The following is a 20525-nucleotide window of genomic DNA, read 5'->3' as shown; positions in this document are numbered from 1 at the left end:
TTCCTCAGCCTGGGAATGCCTCCAGGATCAGCTCAAATGCGAGGAGGAGGAGTCGCTGCGGCCGCATTGCATGATTGAATCAGCGCTCTTTGCAGGCTTTTCTGCAAAGTTTCGCTTTCCGGTCAGCGCGCTCCGGAGCTCCAGAGCAGCAGCGAAGTGGGGCCTGGCACAGACTCGGGACTGATGAAAGGACATCTCCATCTCATAATTCTCAAGGAGCAATGATTGAAGGTGTGAAAAGAGTTGTGGCTTCTCCCACCGTGATGAGGACAATTTGCGATCGTGCACTTGTTGAACTGCTGCCGCCAACTTCCTCACCTTTGGCTATGTTGCCTGGGGGGTAATGTGCATTGCAATCCAACAGCATATGGAGAGCCACCCGTTGCCCGCCCCCGTATAAAATATCTGGGATCCTAAACGCAGAAAATCCATGTCACATGTAGCTAACCGGCCCCAACCGGTTCTCCCCTTGTCCAGATACGTGGGTGGAGAAGGAGCTGATGGAAGATGGCGTCGGGAGGAACCAGACTAGCTTTGCAGGGTTTTGCTTCAGCTGCTTGATGAAGCAAACAAACTATTGCTGATTTTTAAATCTAATGTTATATCCCTCTGCTCCTGGAACGGAACCAGAGAAGAATTGCTGGATTCTTGGAAAAGTTTTGTCATATACAGCTATACTCCATTATCCTCCTCAGCCAAGAGAAAATCAGTTCAGTTTTCTTACTTAACTTTCCATGAGAAATCTGCCCCTATTTACAGTTTAATTGATCAGCTGATTCCAAGGGCTCTCAGATCTGTTTTCTGGAGACCTGGCGGTTTGGTAAGTCTGACAAGCATTGTGGGGGAAGTCTGAGAAACAGACTGTTGTCAATAGAGAGGCTGTGAAGTTCTGAAACATCGGCTTAAAGCAGTAAAAGTGGGAGTACATGTCGTTGCAACTAGGGAAGCAGTAATCTGTTCCCACACTGGTTATAACTCACTAAAGGATTATGTTAACTAGAAAGGTTTACAGAACCCTGGGATTACACCTGTTTTTGAGAGTATACCTTTAACTGGCCAGGAAAAGCAGACAAAAATTACATGGTGACTTTACACCAAGGGTGGAAACAAGGAGGATGAAGCTGACTCTTCATATAGCATATAATTTCATACTAGTCTGGACCTTGCCCCTAAAGGGAGTGCCCAAGGCCAGAAAAATTCACTGGTGGATACACCTTTTGTTAGGCTGGAAGCAGAGTTACAGAATCATTGGAGTTGCAAGGGGACAGAAGGGGATTGGGTCCAACCTCTTGCTATTGCAAGGTGTTTAAGTTACACCAGCCCACTCAGTTCACTACACTACCTGCTGAACCCTAACGTCCTCCTTGCCATTCTTCCAATAGAGCAGGGGTCTCAAACTCAACTTACCTGGGGGCCGCTGGAAGTAGAGTCTGGGTGAGGCTGGGCCGCATCAAGTATTCCACCACCGCGGTGAGGGTGGGCTGCTCATCCCACGTCACTCCCGGAGGCCGGCCCGGGCGCCACCGCGCTTTGAAGGCCGCAGGGCCCCTCCCCCATGCCCCACCCGGCCCGGCGCGCAGCTTAGAGGGAACAGGTGCGTGTGAGAAAAATGCGCGGGCCGCACTATCACTAAACTTTGATAATCAAGTGGGGGCCACAAAATATCATCCCATGGGCCGCAGTTGGCCCGTGGGCCACGAGTTTGAGACCCCTGCAATAGAGCCTGTGGAATAGAGATACCTGATATGCAAAGCTGTAACCAGCACTAGTGCCATTTTTACAGCTGTCTACAACCATGACAGATGGCATTTATCCTACTTTTTAATACTATTTTTGTCTCGTAACTGCAGATCATAGAATCATAGATGAGGATAGAGTAGAGTTGGGCAGGGGCCAGAAGGCTATCAGGTCCAACCCCTTGCTGAATGCAGGGCACTAAGTTACACCATCCTATTCAGGTGACTGTTGAGACACTTTCTGAATGTCTGTAGAGAGCCCACAACTTCCTCAGGTTATAGGTTCCATTGTTGTACTGCTCTGACAGTGATGAAATTCTTCCTGGTGTCTAAAGCTGGTTTCCTTTAACTTAAGTCCATTATTCCGGGTTCTGCACTCTAGAATGGACAGAAGAGATCTTGTCCTTCATTTTTGTGACAGCCTACTTGTAGAGTGCTATCACATCACCTATCAGTCTTCTCTTCTTGAGGCTGAACATGCTTAGTTCTCTTAATCTTTCCTCACAGGGCTTTGCCTCCAGTCTCTGAATCATCCTTGTCGCTCTCCTCTGTACCCTTTCTAGCTTTCAGTATCTTTTAAAAACTTAGTTGCCCAGAACTGAACACAGTCCTCCAGGTGAGGTCTGACTAGTGCTGAGTATAGGAACTAGTACTTCAGGTGTTTTGGAAGTGATACTTCTGTTAATGCAGCCCAAAATAGCATTTGCCCTTTTTTGCAGCTGCATCACATTGTTGGCTCATATTTAGCCTGTAATCTACAACAACCCCAAGATCTTTCTCATTTGTAGTATTGTTGAGCCAAGTATTTCCCATTTTGTAGCAATGCATCTGGTTTCTTGTTCTTAAGTGGAGTTGCATCATGCTGAAGTGTCTGAACCTCTTGATCTCACACAATTAGCAACTTACTTTGCTCAGGCAATTACACCTCTGGAGCCTGTACGATCTGAGCCACACCATGATGGGACAAATATAGCTTCAGGATTTCCACAATCCTCAAAAAAGATGTCTTAGTAAAGGAATGGATACTAAAACAACTCTCTGAGTTTGTTTGTACTACATAGATGAAATAGTAAATGAGGACAGATCTTCCTGTCACAGTGAAATAACTAAATGAGACATTAAAGGGTGGCTGTCTCTGATAGCAAAAGACATTGGATATATTAAATTCTATTTGTCCATATATAATGAACTATTGAATATTCTTGTGGAACCATAGAAAAAAACTGACTGAGGTACTGTTGGGATCCATGATTCTTCCTCCAGGTGATATCTGTCTTATAAGCATTTCATTCCCTAAATATCTTTATTGTTACCTATGAATTTCTGAGCATACACAAAGTGCAGTGTTGAACCCTACATACCATTCATTTCCTGAAGCTCTCTTTATGAGCCCCTCTGTGTCTCAGCGCTGGAGGAGGAGCACTGTGAAAACAGACACACCTCCACTACTCCTGTTGTGGTCCGAACTGGGCTCCCCTCCAATATGTTGACAATGAGACACTGAGTCTGCTTCTCAGGGGCCAGGAGTTCTCCATCAGAGAGACTTCCCATGTCAACGCCCTACCACCTGTTTACTTGACCCTTGCCCTTCATGGCTACTTAATAGTGCCATTCACAGGCTTGGTACCTGGGTGCAGGAGGTCATCAATGCCTCAGGGAGGGCCAGGGCCCTGCCCCTCTAAAGGAGGCAGTGATCAGACCTGTCCTGAAGAAGATGTCTCTGTACCCAGAGGTGGCCGCCAATTATAGACCGGTGGCCAACATCCCATTTTTGGGCAAGGTGTTGGAGCAGATGGTGGCAGGAGAACTCCAAGCGCTCTTGGATGAAACTGATTATCTGGACCCATTTCAGTCTGGGTTCAGACCCAGTTATGGTACTGAATCTGTCTTGATCACCCTGTAAGATGATCTGTGCAGGGAGAGGGACAGGGGAAGTGTGTCCCTGTTGGTTCTCCTGGACCTCTCAGCGGCTTTCAATACCATCGACCATGGTATTCTTCTGGATAGGCTGGCTGGATTAGGAGTAGGAGGCTTTGCATGGCAGTAGTTCCACTCCTATCTGGCTGGCCGATTCCAGAAGGTGATGCTGGGGGACTATGGCTCTGTGCCATGGCAACTTTGGCAAGGGGTTCCGCAGGGCTCTATTTTGTCCCCCATGCTTTTTAACATCTACATGAAACTGCTGGGAGAGGTCTTCAGGAGGTTTGGGCTGCGGAGCCATCAGTACGCTGATGACATCCATCTCTACCTCTCGTTTATATCTAATCCAGGTGAGGCAGTGGCTGACCTGAACTGGTGCCTGGCCGAGGTAATGGGCTGGATGAGGGCCAATAAACTGAAGCTCAGTCCAGACAAGACGGAGGTCTTGTTGGTGGGTGGTTCGGGTTTTCAGGTAAGCAATTATGGTCCTGTCCTGGATGGGGTTGCACTCCCTCTAAAGGACAGGGTCCACAGCTTAGGAGTGCTGCTCGACCTAGAGCTATCCCTGGAGGCCCAGGTGTTGGAGGTGGCAAGGAGTGCTTTCATTCAGCTTTGGCTGAACCATCAGCTGCCTGCACCTGGACAAGCACTGCCTAGCAACAGTGACACATACTCTGGTAACTTCCTGGTAGGATTATTGCAACGTGCTCTACATGGGGCTGCTCTTGAAAATGGTCCGGATACTTCAATTGGTACAAAGTAGAGCTGCCAGGTTGCTGATGAGGGACAGTCGTTATTCTCATATAACACTGGTCCTCTACCAGCTATATTGGCTTCTGATTGAAGTCCAGGCCCAATTTAAGGAGCTGGTGTTAACCTATAAAGTCCTAAATGGCTTGGGACCAGGATACCTGAAGGAATGTCTCCTTCCTTATATGCCTTCATGCCCCCTACGATTGGCAGGAGAGGCCCTGCCAGAAGGAGGTAAAGAGGGTGTCTACCTGGAGAAGGGCCTTCTCTGTGGTGGTGCTCAGATTGTGGAATGCACTCCCCAGAGATGTTCGCCTGGCACTGACTTAATACTCTTTTTATTTACCCATCATTTTAAGGATTAAGCAATTTTAAATATTTTTTAATATCAACAGTGGCATTTTGTTTTTGTTGGTGTTATGAATGTTACTTATTTATCGCTTTGTTTATTTATTGTCTTAATTATTGTAATTATTGTTGTTTTTATTGTAATTATTATTATTGTAATTATTGCTGTTTTAATTATTGTAAGCCGTCCTGGGACAATTTTCATATAGGATAGGGTAAAAATATTATAAATAAAAAAATAAAAATAGCTTATGTGGAATATATATATTATAATCGCATTGGTGCACATGTGATGATCACCTTCAGAAATCAGAATTTACCTGCAGGATTTTGCAATAGGGACATCCTTGCTAAAAATGCAGTGCCAGTATATAAATGGGTGGAGTCCCCCAAGCCTGTAATTCTTTGGCTGTGAGAGCGAGGAAGGCGTCCCTTTTGTTATGGAGATAAAGTGAGAGATGGATGCCTGCAGAGATAGCCATCTGCAAGGAGTCTTGCCTTCACCACCCCAACCCGCACCTCACCCCCAGAGTGTGACACTTTGATATTGGGTGAGAACAGCAGAGTAACAGTAAATCTGCAGTAACCAGTCTAGGCAGGAACTGGATTTGAAACGGAGGCAGTGAGCTACTCTCTGCAGGACATCTTTTGACACTATACAGGCTCCTTTAGAAATCTCATGGAGAGCAGGAATCTGTTGGAGTGCTAAACTGCCCAGAGAACTGTGGCCAGTGGCAGTATAGAAATGAAATCAATAAAACGATGCTGTGAACCCTCATCTCATGCTCAGCCTGTACATGCATGCCAGTAAACCTTGTTTAAAGGTAAAGGTAAAGGTTTCCCCTTGACGTGAAGTCCAGTCATGCCTGATTCTAGGGGGCGGTGCTCATCTCCGTTTCCTAGCCGAGGGAGCCAGCGTTTGTCCGCTGACAGTCTCCGTGGTCGTGTGGCCGGCATGACTAAACACCGAAGTGCACAGAACGCTGTTACCTGCCCACCGAAGTGGTACCTTTTTATGTACTTGCATTTGCATGCTTTCGAACTGCAAGGTTGGCAGGAGCTGGGACAGAGCAACGGGAACTCACCCCGTTGTGCAGATTCAAACCGGCAACCTTTCAATCAACCAGCCCAGCAGCACAGCGGATTAAACCACTGCGCCACCTGCACTCCAAACCTTGTTTGCATGCATGTAGAGAGCACTATAGGTCTTCACCTAAGGCAGGGGTCCTCAAACTTTTCCACCAAGGGGCCAGTTGAAAGCTGCCAGTGCTGGGTGTGGGCCGGCAAGGTGGTGCCGGTGGTGTGCGCGGGCCGGCACAGGGGTGGGGGCTGCGCGTGTGGGCAAGCGCGCTGAGGGGGGTGGCGGGGCATGCGGCGATGCAAGGTGAGGCGAGGTGCGGGCGGGGGTGGGCATGGGCTGTGAGGCGGGTGCACGAGGCAGCGGCTTGCTCACTTGGAGATCATTTTCTCCGAGAGAGCGAACCGCTGCCTCCCCACACGCGGGGCGAGGTGCGCAGCTGTGTGCATGCCAGTGCATGAGGGTGCGCGTGGGGAGGGTCCAAATGGGCATGGCCGGCTGAATAAATGGGCATGGTGGGCCAGCCCCAGGCCTTAGTTTGAGGACCCATGACCTAAGGCAATGACTCTGATTCACAACACAAGGACCAGCGCTGGCAGCGGGAGGGCTTGGGGACTCCATTTTAACAGCAAAAGTGGGATTAGTAGAGATCGTACAAGAATGGCATTTCTGCTCAGAAAACAATGGGAGAAGCCTGGTTCAAAGCCTTGAATACAAATGTGTATGCACACCTTTGGAGAAAGTGTTGGCACATTTCCAAACTTATGAGTTCACTCAAAAATCTTGCATTTTGGAAGAATCCACATTTCCTCAAAATGCACATTTCTCACACTTTACTGAATGTGAAAAAGGTGTCAATTTTCAGTGTGCCCTTTTACAATGAACATTTTTCCTTTACTGAATATGCCAGTTTTTCCCAGTTGTGAAATAGTAGTGTAATGATAATGTACTGGCTGAATTAATTAGTCTCTCCTTTCTTGGACATTTAATGTATATTGAATGTTTCCATTCTATGGGCCATTGTTTTGTTTTTCATATGTGTTGGCATATCCTTGTCAGGATTAGAATGATTTAGTCTGGTACAGTTTGGAACAGTTTTATCGGTACCCTATCTACTCTGGGTGTTTTATTCCTTCCTAGTGCTTCCAGAGCAGCTTTCTAGTATTGCAGGCTCTTCCTCAAAGGATTCCTCTTTGAAAGAGTCTATTATATTTTTATTTCTTCCCTACGTATTTCCTGCCTTCAGAGAATAAATTCTGTCTGCAGATGATGGGAGCCATAGTCCATAGTGCAAAACTTCTGCCAGCTACCACACTGGAGAAGGCAGATTTAGGGTAGGGTATTTAGGGTACATAGTAGCTAACCACTGGTTTTGAAGCAAGCCATCAAGTGTAACGTTGTCTTTGCCAGCCTGGCACCCTCCACTTATACTTTAGTTCCCATCATTCTCAGCTAGTAGGACTAATGACCTAATTATCTGGACTAATGCAGGGAGCAGTAATCCAAAATAACTGGAAGGTATCAGGCTGAAAAGACTGATATAGGGTGTGTTGTAAACAACTAATTGTGGGGATTTTCAATTGCTGATCACAAAAAAGCCATACAGCATAAATGAGTTAGAAGAATTCACCTCAAAGGCACAATAGTCATACTCATCTTCTAATTTTAATTTAAATGGAAATGCACTTAAAAGTGACAACACAGCTAGTTTGAAAGGAAATAAAGAATTAACAGCAAAATCATAAGCATGTAGCTTAATTATTCTAATACATCATCTTGAATAAGACTGATCATTTTTGTGTGTTATATCAGTGGCCAGCTTTAGTTTTCATGCTATGCTGTCTGAACTGGCCTAGCCTGAGTTGAAATTCCCCTCCAAATAGACAGTCTAGAATATAAGAAAATAAAATAGAGCAAAAGAAAGATAAAATTACAGCCACCATTTTCTCCATGAATAATTGTATAAACAGGCACCACTCGACCTTTTAGGAACAAAGACTGGTTAGTGTCCGCTTATGCATTCTCTGGTGTCCTTCAACGGTGTCTAACTCTTAATGCAAACTATTAACCCTTAATGTTCTATTTCTAATGACTAAATATAGTAGACCATATCACAAGGATATTCTTACTCAGGCTTTCTCTTGTCTGTGGCTTGATATCTTCGATCAGCTTTAGAAGATAGGAAGGCAGAACAGGCATCTTTTCTTCCAACATCACAAACTGCGATTTCCAGCTGGGCCAAGATGAAGCTCAAAGAATTTCTGAATCTCCATCCAGGAGTGCTCCTGGGCTTTGGCATGGGCCTTTGCTTCACCTCCCCATGCTGTAGGTTTGCCCCTGATTGTGGAGATGTAGCAAAAGGGGATTCCTGGGGTTTGTATTAGGTGACCAGCCCCTGGGTATGAGAGCAAGGCACAGTTATTTTTCCCATGCTGCTTTGCTCTGGCTATGGCTCTCTCGGCAAGCGACTTGCTGTTTATGCTGTGGTCATCTTCTCCCACCACAAAGAGCACGTGACCCTGGGCCTTCTCCAGAGGGATGACAGAGGTTTGATATTTATCCTCAAGATCTTGAAAGATAGGGAGAGTAGACATCACACCTATGTCATTGATGCGAACTTTCTCCATTGTGTAGGGAGCAGCAGGGATGTGGATGTCACGAAAGCGGACTGGTGCACCTATCACTGCTGTGGTACCATTGATGCACACGGCAGCCACAATTTGCTCTAAGAAGGTATACATGGCCAGTGCTATTTCTGACCCTTTGGATAACCCGATGACTCCGAGTCCTGGCCCTCTTACCTGGGAGAAAGAAGACACATATATCGACATGGTTAAAAATCTTCATCAAAGGCTTGAGAGTCCATACTGGAATCATAGCTTAGTAAAACAGACTTTCATGTGCCGTTTTTAAAGTTAGAAAAGCAGTGGTTTTGCACACTGCACAGACTAAGTTGGTAGATTAAAATGACAGAATTTTGGACAATTCTACTTCAGACAACATGTCAGCTTTTAGCCTTTGTTGCTTCTACACTACTGCCCTTTAGCACTGGTGTGGCACTGCTTTTCAGTCCTAAAATGATGGTACCACTGTAACATAATAGCAAGCAATGGCCTACAGCCACGATCCTTTTGCCTGGTTTAGTCACAAGGATGCTCCATCCAACAAAGTCCTCTTTTTATTGCTGAGTGTTAAGTGATGGATTTGCCTTAAATAGTCATCCTCTCCCTGCTGTTGCAGGTGCCAGTGCAGCTGTAAGGGAAAACTTCTGATTAAATAATTCTGGCTGTGAAATCAGGGATAAACAGGAGGGGGAATATTCATTGTGCCTCTTAACATTACAGAAGAAGCACCCCTTCCCAGCCATACCTTAGGGTGTTGTAAGAGCAGTTTGCACGCCTCCTCATAATATTCCAGGTCCACTTCTGTCAGGTTCTTAGGCAGGTCCTCATATGCAAAGAGAGCCAGCGCCAGAACAGCAAAGCCCCTGCTAGCAAGTAGGCTTGCTCGGAACTCAAAGAGGCCTCCAGCCCCACCAAACATGTCAATCACTCCTGGAAATGGCCCAGGCCCTGCAGGGAAAATTGGAAAAATTAAGGGAGCAAGAGAAATTTCTTTCTCTCTCACACAAACATGTCCACATTTGGACAACAAATACTGAGGTATAGCAATGGTAAATTACAATTAAGCCACTGATTGCATTTCTACCTTGTGATTTTTTTTTTTTTTTTTTTGATAACTCAGATATGTAGAAGAGGGATCTCAAATATGGTGGCCACAGGGACCTCCTGATGTACCCATGAAGTTCTCCATTCCCTAACCTCTTCCAAAACTAAACAAACAAACAAAACTGTCTTTAATACAAGCTTGGAAAATGTTCAGACAGTCTTCTTTCTCTGCCTTCATTTCATCTTTCTCCTGCACTCACAGATTCCCACCTCCGTATTTACCATCCATCTCTTCCGCTTACTCTTGCTTCTCTTCTTGACCTTAATCCTACTCTTTCTTTGCCCTTGCTGTCTTGCCTTCTTCCTAGCGTCTTTTTTGCTATTACTCCTCCTGCTTGCTCACTCTTTAGCTCACTTTTCATGGGCAAGGCCCTCACAACAGTCATCATGAGACCAGCCACATGCACCAGAGACACTATTTTATGGTGATGCCTGCAGCCCTTCCTCAAATTCCCAGAGGTGCTCAGAGTTGGAGGCTCTGCCATACAGAACAGTAATCATGTTTGCTGCAGAGTGGGCTGAGGCTAGACCAGGAGGCAACACAGTAGCAGTTGCTAGGTAGATGTTTGAAACCCAGGACCACCAAGCTGGTTTTCTCTGGAATGCTGCCTGTATCATGTGCAGGGTCAGCTAGACAGACAGCTGAGGGGTTGCAGTGTGTGGATGAGATGAGGGAGGAGAGAGGAACAGTTCAAATATATGAGGCACCAGGGAACAACATGGGCCATACTCAGCCTGTATAGGAGGGGTGGGCTCCACTTGAACAAAAATGGAACCAGGCTACTGGTGCATAACTTAAAAAGGTGGCAGAATCGCTTTTAACCGGAACCCTGGGTCAGGGCTCAAACTCCTCAGAAAGCTGAACAAACGGAGGTATGGCAGGAGGTCCATCCTGCCTGGCAGAAGTCTATCAGTAGCGCTTTCCTTGACAAAGACCCCTGCTAAAGCAGGGATTCAGCAAGAATAAATGTGATTCCCCAACTTGAATCTGGAACAGGACACTGGGCCCTTGAGGGGCAGGGGCAAGAAAACAGGCGTTCAGTTTTCATACCTGCAGGCAAGAAAAGGGTCCCCCGGACCCGCCCCGTCTTGATGGGGAAACGCTCAATTCCAGGAGCTGCGTACCACCTCTCCACAGTGCAAGTGGCCACTGGTGCCATCGCAGGCGGTGGGTTCAACTCAAAGGAGCTGAACAGGTTGATCTGGACATGGAAGGGGCTGTTTATCACGTCGCGTTTCAGCAGCCTGTGGAACATCTTCTCCGGCTTCAGGGTGCAGAAGAGGCCCATGGGCCACACCCCTACGTAGTTGCCTCCCAGGGCAGATGCCTGCTCCAGATCCACGACCCCGGCCTCGTTTGCCTGGTAGAAGGCGACTGCCTCAAACTTCACCCCTTTTTCATCAGTCAGCAATGCCTGCAGGGTGACAGGCTGGGAGGGGGCCAGGCCCGAGGCGGAAATCGACACAGGTGTGTCGGCTAGTGCACTTCTCGGCGTGGCAGTGAGCTGAGCCATGGCAGCCAACACTTGGGTAGACCTGGGGAAAGACAATACAGTGCGTATTGTTTATCAGAGAAACCTCTGGAGTTCATGAGAGCTAGCCGGGCTGGGGCACAGCCACTCCGGTCCCTGCATCTGGGACTCAAGTGTCCTTGCCAGCCCTCACTCAGTGAACAAGAAAGAGCTGAACCATCAGGGAGATCCAGTGCTGATATGGAATGACAGTGACAAGGAACACACAGACACACACAACGCACACTGAGCGTCTTCCTATGACAACCGACAGAGCTGAAGTGATGGTTGAATACTGCCAGACTGTCTTCTTAGTGGTGGGTCCCCAGATGTGAAACACTTTCCCCCCTACGGCCTGCCTGGTTCCAGTACTACCATCCTTTCCATGTCAGGTTAAGACTTTTATCTACTCCCAGGCATAAGTTTTTAAGCCACCCAGTAATTTTTATTGTCATGCATTTTTAATTGTTTTGATAATGGTTTCTCTGTATGCTGCATCATTGTATTTTTAAGAGTTCAACTTTTTGTGAATCACCCAGAGAGGATTGGCTATTGAGCGGTATGAATACTATCAAACACAGAAAATAAATATTATCAACTATCACCAAAGCAGGAATGAGAAGCGGCCATCTCTATTCACCTATTAATTTATTCAATTTATATGCTACCCCATTAGCTATAAGGCTCTCTGGGCAACTTACAATGTATACAATAAATACAACAATACAATCGAATTGCAATTTATAATAAAGCCAAGAATAATAGTAAATCTGATAAAGATAATTCATAAAGTAAAATAAAAACAGATAATACAAAGTAAGGTCAAATGAATTAAGACGTGATAAAATGAGAGGGGACATAGCATATTAAACCAATTGAAACAACCTCAAAACAAAACATATAATTTATTAACATAAGTATATCAGACATAAAATCATGAAATGGCAGCAGCAGTTGACAATATTAAAAACCTTATAAAATGATAATTAAAATAAAAAAATCTGACAAATTCACCCATCAAAGTATTTGTGGAACAGGAACATCTTTAGTTGGTGTCGAAAAGAATAAAGAGATGGTGCCAACCTGATCTGATGCCAGCAGAATTGAATTCCATAACTGGGGTGCTTTGATGGGAAAGGCCCCCTTTCTTGCTGCCTCCCCCTTTACTTCATTCAGGGAGGAACACAGAGATGGCCTCAGATGGTGACTGCAGTGATTGTGTTGGCGCATCCTGAGACAGGTGCTCCCACAGATAGCCTGGCCCCTACTTGCTTTCTTCGGTGATACAGTGGTAGATTTTGAAGTGTGGGTGCTCATCATAATGGCCTCCCACAGCCACCCCTCCCAGAAGACTCCAAAAACTCTCCATACACCAGATGTGGGCAGCCAGAGCCTTTCCAGCATCTTGAACGGCATCACCCATGAGCCCCGGCCAGCACTGCCAAGGTGGCAATGTGAATGGCATTTACTTCTCTTTCTCAGCTACAAAAGATCTTGGGCTGGCCCTGCTGCTGCTAATTGGGATCATCCGCCGGCTTCTGTGTCTGTGTGCACTTATCCCCTTTAAACCACTCCTTAACAGTTGTGGAACTGTAGCACTGGCCTTGCAACCACATGCACCTGGAAGCAGTTTCCTCTCTTCAGACAGGTGTGTGGGCTGCCCCAGAGTTCCCCAGTCTTCGCTGTTGTTCAGACAACAGGGACTGAATGGATTCACCCCCACCTCAGCAGAGGCCTGCACCCGCCCCCTCCTTACCCAGCAGCGGCTAAGGGACACTCAGTGACCCTCCGAGGCTGTCCTGCCCACGTGTCCTTCTGTCCAGCTGGCAAGCAGTCATCCATGCAACATCTGTGCAGTAGGCCTCACCCTTGCTGGCTACGTCCCTTCACAGCCCTATCTCTGTATTTGTCAGCATGGCTGCCTTTCTTTACCTGGAAAGCACTGCTCTTTTCATCTTAGCCATCTCACCCTGTTGCTAAACTCACCTGGGCACTTCTTAACGTTGGATTCCCCAGGGCTGAGTCAGCTCCTCTCCCTCGCGAGCCTGTCCTACCTCCCAGGTTCCCACAGAAAAGCCTCTCTCAGCTGATCCTGTGCACTGGCTCTTGAGCTTCCCAGCTCTGGCAGGCTACTTATAGTGCCGTGTGGCCACAGGGCCTTCCCTCTGCTGACTACACAACCCACCTCAGGCTTAAATAGCCCCGCCTCCAAGAAATGGCAGCAGCCATCACTGCAGCCTGCAGGTTTGCCAGGCCCCTTCCTCCATGAGCCCATCTTCGCACCACAGCCATCACTTGCTCTTCCTCTTGTTCTTGTTCTTGCTCTTGTCCTTGCTGCTGCTGCTCCTCCTCCTCGTCTTCCTCAGCATTGCTCCCACTTGGTGGGCAGAGAACCAGTCAGCGGGCAGACTGGGGCATCTCCTGCTCCTCCTCCCCATCACCATTATCTGGGCTGTAGGTGAACAAACAGGGGCACTGAATGGTGAAGAGTTGGGGCAGCTCCAGGAGCTGCTGCCCTGCAAGGGCCCTTGGCAGGTGCCCACCCAAGACATCCTTTGACTCAAGCCCACAGGACAAGCAGCTAATGAACCAGGCATGCACTCAGCACTGACACTGTTTGGAGACTTTGCTCTCTGGTGAAAATTGCTTTGTGTAAGTTGGGCAGCAGTCTGCCACGGAAAGGGCAATCATTAACTGGCACACAGGATGAGATGGCTAATTCATGCCATAATGCTGTTTGATCCAGAGGCCAATGGCCTCACAGCCCTGCTCTGTACCATTTCCCAACGTTTCATGTCTGAGAATGACTGCCCTGACTATTTTTTACAACTCCAGCAGATCTTTTACTCAAGGTCAGCCTTTTTAAGAAGAACAACCCTGAGATAGAAGTTTCAAGACAAGTTTTTCTGGACTATGCATTGTGAATGGATGTAGAATTAGTGACATGTGGACATGGGTTGTAGAATTAACAGCTTCAAGAACCTCAATGTTCTTTTGTTAAAAATAAACTTCCTAGCTTTTAAAACAGAACTAAGAATGTAAGAAAAGCCATTTTGGATGAGACCAAGGTCCATCTAGTCTCGCACGCTGTGCACACGGTGGCAAACCAGCTGCCCACTGGATCCCTCAAGCAGGGTGGGTGCAAGACCTCCTCCTGCCCAGGCTCCTCAGCAACTGGCGTATGCAGGCAGGCCGCCTCAGGTAAAGGAGGAAGCACATGGCCAGCAAGGCTAGGAGCCACTGAGCGCCACCTCCCTCGTGAATCTGACCAATCCCCCTTTAAAGCCATCCAGATTGGAGGTTATTACCACTTCCTGTGGCAGTGAATTTTATATTTTAACTATACAGTATGTGAAAAATACTTCATGCTTTCCACCCTAAACTTCCCACCAATCCACTTCATGGGATGACCCTGGGTTCAAGTGTTACGGGAGAGGGAGAAAAATGACTACCCCTCCACTTCACACCATGCCTTATGTTAATCACCTCTGCCATGGCTCCCCTTACTTGCCCTTTTCCTAAGCTAAACTGTCCCAGTTGTTGTAGCCCTTCTTCGTAGCGGAGCTGCTCCAAACCAGTTTTGTTGCCCTTCTGTACTTTTTCCAGCACAATAATATCCTTTTTCAGGTAAGGCAACCAGAACCCAACACAATATCCCAAGGGCAGTCACACCAGAGATTTGTATAAGGGAAGTGAGTTCTTGGCAGTTCTATTTTCTGTTCTGTTCCTAATTATGGAGTTTGCAATGTTCACGGTGGCTGTGCACTAGGCCGACATTTCCATCCACTACCCCAAGGTCCCTTTCTTGCTCAGTCGCTGCTAGCTCAGATCCCATCAGCATATACTGGAAGTTGGGATGTTTTCCCTCCACATGCATAACTTTATGCACACTTGCTTACACTGAACTGCATTTGCCATTTCGATGTCCATTCACCCAGTTTGAAGAGATCCCTTTGGAGCTCCTCACGATCCCTTTTAAGTTTACTACCCTAAAAATTTAGTGTCATTGGCAAACTTGGTCATTTCACTACTTACTTCCAGTTCCAGAGCATTATGAATAGGTTGAAACACATTGGTCCTAAGAGTGTATGTATGTAACCCTGCGGGACTGCACTAGTACATAGCTCCACTGGGAGAAGTTGCCATTTATTCCCACCTTCTGTCTTCTGCGCTTTAACCAGACAGTGATCCATAAGAGGACCTCCCCTTTATTCCACGACTGCTTAGTTTGCTCAGGAGCCTTTGCTAAGAGCCTTTCTCAAAAGCCTTTAGGAAGTCCAAGCACATAATGTCTGCTGGATTTCTCCTGACTACTACATATAGTTACTCACGTACCTGTCCCCCGCAATCCTGTGCCAAGAAATGTTGCATTCTGCAGTAGGGATATATCATGCATATCTACATATGATAATAATGCATATCTTATGTTGACAGATGTTATTTTGCCAGACATGGAAGAGGCAAAGACACTGATTCAGCCACTTCTCTCACCCCGTCCAAGCGTTCTTTCTGCATCGAAGCATCGCACAAGGAGAGGGAGGGCACCAGCCCTGCCTCTCCACACTGCGCTACCGTCTCTCTGTATTCGTGGCACATGTTGCCTGAAGAGGAGACCCTCCTGGATGCATGGAGGCTTTCTGCATAATTGCCAACCCTGAAAAATCTGGTTTTTTAACCTTGTGGAGAGCTCCACGGATGCAGGATGCTCCCCTCTTAAGAAAGGCCCTCTCCACACATACTGCATTGTGAGAGGGGTCGCTTGCCCCCACTCCTTGCACCATGAAACCTTGACAGCCAGTGTGGTGTGGTGGTTGAGAGCATTGGACCACGGACCTGGGAATTTGGGCTCTTGACCCACTTGACTCTGACGTTCACGTGGTGGCTTTGGCTCACTCAGTCTCAGCCTAACCCACCTTGGAGGCCTGCTGTTGTGAGGATAAAATGAAGTGAAGGTCTATGTAAGTTGCCTTGGAAAAAGGGTGCACTACAACACAACACCACACAACACGAGACAACACACCACCACCACCAAGATGCACTGAGAACCCCTGAATAGGGCTTTTGGCTTCCGAGATTTCAGAAGGGCTAGAGATCTGCCCATCTTTTTAAAACAAAAACAGGCACTCCTTGGAAGCTTGTGTGTGGCAACACCCGATACATGCAGAGGTGCTGTGCAATTGCAGCATTTGCACAACCCTGCTGTAAAGGCGTGTGCGTATTAAGATTGCCACCAGTAACCATTAAATGAGGCTACAGGACCCTACATAGTTCTTCATCCTTCCTCTGGACTAACAGAAAAAATAAAACAAACATGCCAAATGAGAGACAGAGACAGTATACTTAACTTCAGCTACAGTAATCGAGATGACGAATTACGAAGTGTTTGCTTCTGCTTAACTGTTCCCACCCCATTAGAAATCTGAACCACAACCAGGCTAGTGCTTGTTGTGTATTAGCACTGGCAGCTTCGGTTGCAGCAAATGATCCAGCTTCCTGGTTAATACCACTTTCATTTAACAAAAAAAGGCAAATAACATAGATATCTGGATACAGGAGAGCCCTTTCAAAACCCTTGGTAGGGAGGCCACCTGATTGTGGGAAGCAGGTCAAACACAGCCACTGCCACGCATCAGACTCCGTTTTTTGCATAAGACCAATGCCTTCCTACACTCACATTTCAAACACCATTCCAAAAACTGAATCTTGGACATGATGGTAACTCTATGGGGAAGAAAGAAACTGACACAAGGAGGAATTTCAAATGGCTCTCAGCCTGTGCTTGACAGTGTTGTGAACTGGTCCCAAATTGCTAGGTCTCATTTAAAAAAAAAAGTTTGAATGGGTAAAGACATCATGTGCTTTAGGCTCAGAGACTAAACACATTTCTAGTGTTTAGGGAGATGCCCAGCAATGTCTTCAATTCACCCTTTACTTTCATTTGCTCTCTATGCTCTCAAAATAGAAAATGTCTTAAAAGACCAATGAGGCAATGCCAGGGCCTTCTGACACTATCAGGGAAGTGCACTGGCTGGGGGGAGAGGATTCTTCAAAATCCCAACATCAAGGTCCTGTGACCCCACACAATCCTCCCCAACCCCCTCCAGCAGCTGGTGCAGAAAGAATGGCAGGGGGCTGCTTCTTCTGAGTGGAAATGTACCTCGAAGAGGGGGAAAGGGTGTGTTGGGGTATGGGGAGGGGAGAACACTAGGGCTGCCTCCATACACTGACCCTATGGCAGGGTCCTTCCAGGTGATGGGTACTGTTTTAAGTCCAGAAGCCCGGTCCAGTCAAGGCACCTCCCTTTAGACTTGACAATACTTAGGAAGGAACAAGAGAGGATATACAGTTTATTGAGTCAGTGAAGAAAAGTGGTTGCAGAATATACACATACAAAGAAAGCTTACATTCCCCTTCTTTGTGGCTGTATTGGTATCCTGAAGAGGATACTCCAATGCCTCTAAAGTTGCCTGGGAGAACAGGATGTTGGTTCCTCTTTCCAGACTGAGAACAACGCACACCTTTTCCGTGGATGTTGTAAAGTTCCTCTCTCCCACTACTGCAGAGTCTCAGTGCATGCACACACAGGCCCCAAACCCCATCCTGGGCAATAGGCCTGGAAGGTGAAGCTGCTTCAGTAAGAGAAAAAGCCTGGTCCACACAGCAAAAGCAGCTGTTACCTATGGAACGATCCAGAAAGTTGGTTCAGGGTAATTATCTCTGGTGCTCTTTCTGAAAGCTGAAAGCCATCAGGACTTGGCATGATTTCAAGAAAGTACTTGGGCTTTTGGATGCTGGAAAAGTTAATTGCACTACCTGCTGAACTCTACCTCCTTGCCATTCATCCAATAGAGCCTGTAGAATAGAGATACCTGTTACGCAAAGCTGTAACAAGCACTAGTGCCATTTTAACAGCTCTCTACAACTGTGACAGATGGAATTTATCCTACTTTTTAATACCACTTTTGTCTCATAACTAGAGATGTTAATATCCCTCAATTTAGGTAAACTATTAAAATGTTACCACTTTGTATCTGAGGCAATAGGTTATCTTCTTTTACTTGATGTTGCAAGTTGGCATGTTCTCTCTCTCTCTCTCTGTGTCAGAGGGAGGGAGGGAGATTGATTTATGCACAGTATTTCCAATCTGCCATAATTTATTTTCGGACCAGCTTCTTCTTCAGGCATAGCAATCTCTTTTGGTACCTTTGGGACCAACTATCAGGAATTATGAAATATCAGCAAACATACTTGTGAAGATGCCCTGGGTTCAAAACAGCATGGATTGGGTTGTTAGCATTTTAGTGCCCTTTCTGGTCCTGTGTCACTGGGCTAAGTCTGTAAAGGTTGTGCTGTCTGACCACCCAGTACTCTGGTCTGTGCTGAGCAGTTGTACACTCATTGCCATATTGGTCCAATAAAGTAGATAGGAAGTCTCTGACATAGGATGCCTCCTTGCTCATGGCAGGCCAGCTCTGCCTGGCTAAAGGAAAACTGTCATTTTGCAAGGGGTGGGAGATAAAAAAACGGGCTGAAGAGCTGACCCCGTCAGCTTCCTCCAGCAATGTTAATGCCACAGCCGACTGGGATTCTGGCTGGACAACTGCCTTATAGGGGACCCATTGCCTTGGCAATGTCTGGGGTAGTCAGTAATTTTGCTTGGGGGTATGATATTAAAGGTTCCATGTAAGGGTTTATTCAACTATTCCCTTTCCACCCAGTCCTTTCTTTCTTTTCTACTCTAATAAATTTTCTTTCTACATTGAGATTTGTGTGTTTTCTTCCAGGTAAACCCTGCATTAATTTCATTATGTTTGATCCAACTTACTACTGAATCTTGTTTCAGATTGGGAGAAGTAGGAATAAAAGGTGGCCGTTTTAGCCCTTTGTTCTAGTCACTCCTTTGTATCCATGAGGCCCGCCTACTTCAAGCCTCAGGGCGTGACTTTGGGATGGTGGCAACTAGTGAACTTGGTCCCCGTCTCCCAGCTGGGTAATTGGGTGGATCCTCCTCTTCCTCCACAATTCTGATTCCATGATTTCTGCCTTCTCCAATTCCCTCAAGAGGGTTGTTGCTTAGGGTTTTTGCCAAAAGATAACAAAGAATGGCTGACTTGGCACATTGTAGAACTCTAGGCCAAGGGGAGAAGGGACCTCCTTGCCTTGTTCCTCTGCCAAGGTTAAATCTTGATGCAATATAGCCACTTGCTTCAACTGCTGCTCTAAATGTTTGATGCAAGGCCAAAATGGTCTGTATATATTTTTTTTTCTTACTTTCCTTCACTAATTCAATCAAGAAAGGCCATTATAGGTGCTCAGGTACATTGGCATGCATCAAATATGAGGATCAGTTTTTGCTGCTCTGGCATTTATTCCCAGAGGGGCTGGAGAAGGAATGGGGGAACCAGCTGATGGGACACAGACACAGATGGCTCGGCTTTGAGATACCAGGGCTCTGCTGTGAACACAGAGGAATTGGCCACTGGCTCTAGTAGACAGCCTAGCAGGGAGGGGTCAGTGCAGAGGCTGTCCCTTGGTTCCCGGTACTGGGTGAACTAAGGGGGAGACATCTTTGCAGGATACATGCAAGATGCCGTTTATGTGCTGACTTGCCTTTGAGATCATGGAGACGGAAGTCTTTGGATAAAAATGGGGAGATTTAGGAGCTGAACAGGGGTTTAAGTGTTGGGTTTGTGGTGGCTAAGCAAGACAAACCACTTTGTGTGGTGCAGTGGTTTGGCTGCTCAACCAGGACTGCAGAGATCCAGGATCTAGTCTCCACACAGGTCACGCAGCTCTCTGGCTGACTTGGGCCAGTCACTGACTCTCACATGAGGATAAAATGGAGAGGAGCACTTTACCACTATGGGGAAAAAACAGGGTATAAATGTAATAATAGCTCCATTTTACTTTAGTTAATTTTAGGCAAACTGTGTTTGTACAGTGCAAAAAGTCTTGGGGGCAATCCTCTGTTTACAGAGAAAAATGTAAACTGCCCAGAGTTTCAGTTATTGGACCATATAAAAAATAAATGATGATCATCTCCTCGCATGCTGCAGCCGGCAGAGCTCACCCCACACCCCTCACAGCTGGTGTGGAACGAACCAGGCCAGCTGTCCCTCCAAGCTCCAAAATGGGCCTCCGAAAGGTGCAAGGGGCATGTGGGCAGATGGGGAGGCCAGGACCAACGGCTTGTGTCCAAAAGGCACCCTAGCCACCCTCCTTCTTCCCCTGTGCTGCTTCATCTGGAGGACCAAAATGGCATTCAGAGGAAATGCAGGGTGCAAGGTGTGGGGGCAGCAGCATGATGCACAGAAGGCGCAGAGCTTGGAGGCTTGCATGCATTGGGGGCGAGAGGATGGCACCCCATGGGATTTTAAGGCAGCTTCTCTTTAAATGTGTGAGATCCTCATTCCTGGCCAAATAGTCTGACTGAAGGAGGCTTCGTTTTTTAATC

The 20525-nt window shown here is 46.8% G+C and overlaps 1 protein-coding gene across 2 annotated transcripts; it reads right to left on the bottom strand.

Moving 5' to 3' along the window:
• Positions 1-7497: 7497 nt before the first annotated feature.
• On the bottom strand, positions 7498-13331 carry LOC123021248 (acyl-coenzyme A amino acid N-acyltransferase 2-like). Of its 2 annotated transcripts, none has more exons than XM_044425867.1 (4): positions 13257-13331; positions 10612-11096; positions 9202-9404; positions 7498-8633 (listed from the first exon to the last, which is right to left on the bottom strand). In XM_044425867.1, the coding sequence occupies exons 1-4, from the start codon at positions 13298-13300 to the stop codon at positions 8046-8048; spliced, it is 1320 nt and encodes a 439-aa protein (XP_044281802.1). In that variant the 5' UTR covers positions 13301-13331; the 3' UTR covers positions 7498-8045. The 2 variants fall into 2 exon arrangements, with proteins under 2 accessions (XP_044281802.1, XP_044281803.1); XM_044425868.1 differs by lacking the exon at positions 13257-13331 and adding an exon at positions 13058-13153.
• Between the last annotated feature and the right edge of the window lie 7194 nt (positions 13332-20525).

The sequence above is a fragment of the Varanus komodoensis genome, unplaced genomic scaffold, assembly GCF_004798865.1.
Source record: "Varanus komodoensis strain SLA01 unplaced genomic scaffold, ASM479886v1 scaffold16, whole genome shotgun sequence".
Classification (NCBI taxonomy): Eukaryota; Metazoa; Chordata; class Lepidosauria; order Squamata; family Varanidae; genus Varanus; species Varanus komodoensis.
Note: the sequence above shows the minus strand (reverse complement) of the source record. Positions and strands in the feature narration are given on the sequence as shown.

Coding starts and splice junctions, on each gene's coding strand:
- LOC123021248 (XM_044425867.1), bottom strand. CDS start 13,300: ATGGCTGCTGCCATTTCTTGGAGGCGGGGCTATTTAAGCCTGAG. Junction 11,097..13,256: donor CGGGGCTATTTAAGCCTGAG/GTGGGTTGTGTA, acceptor GTCTTTCCCCAG/GTCTACCCAAGTGTTGGCTG. Junction 8,634..9,201: donor TGCTCTTACAACACCCTAAG/GTATGGCTGGGA, acceptor TCTTTCTCCCAG/GTAAGAGGGCCAGGACTCGG.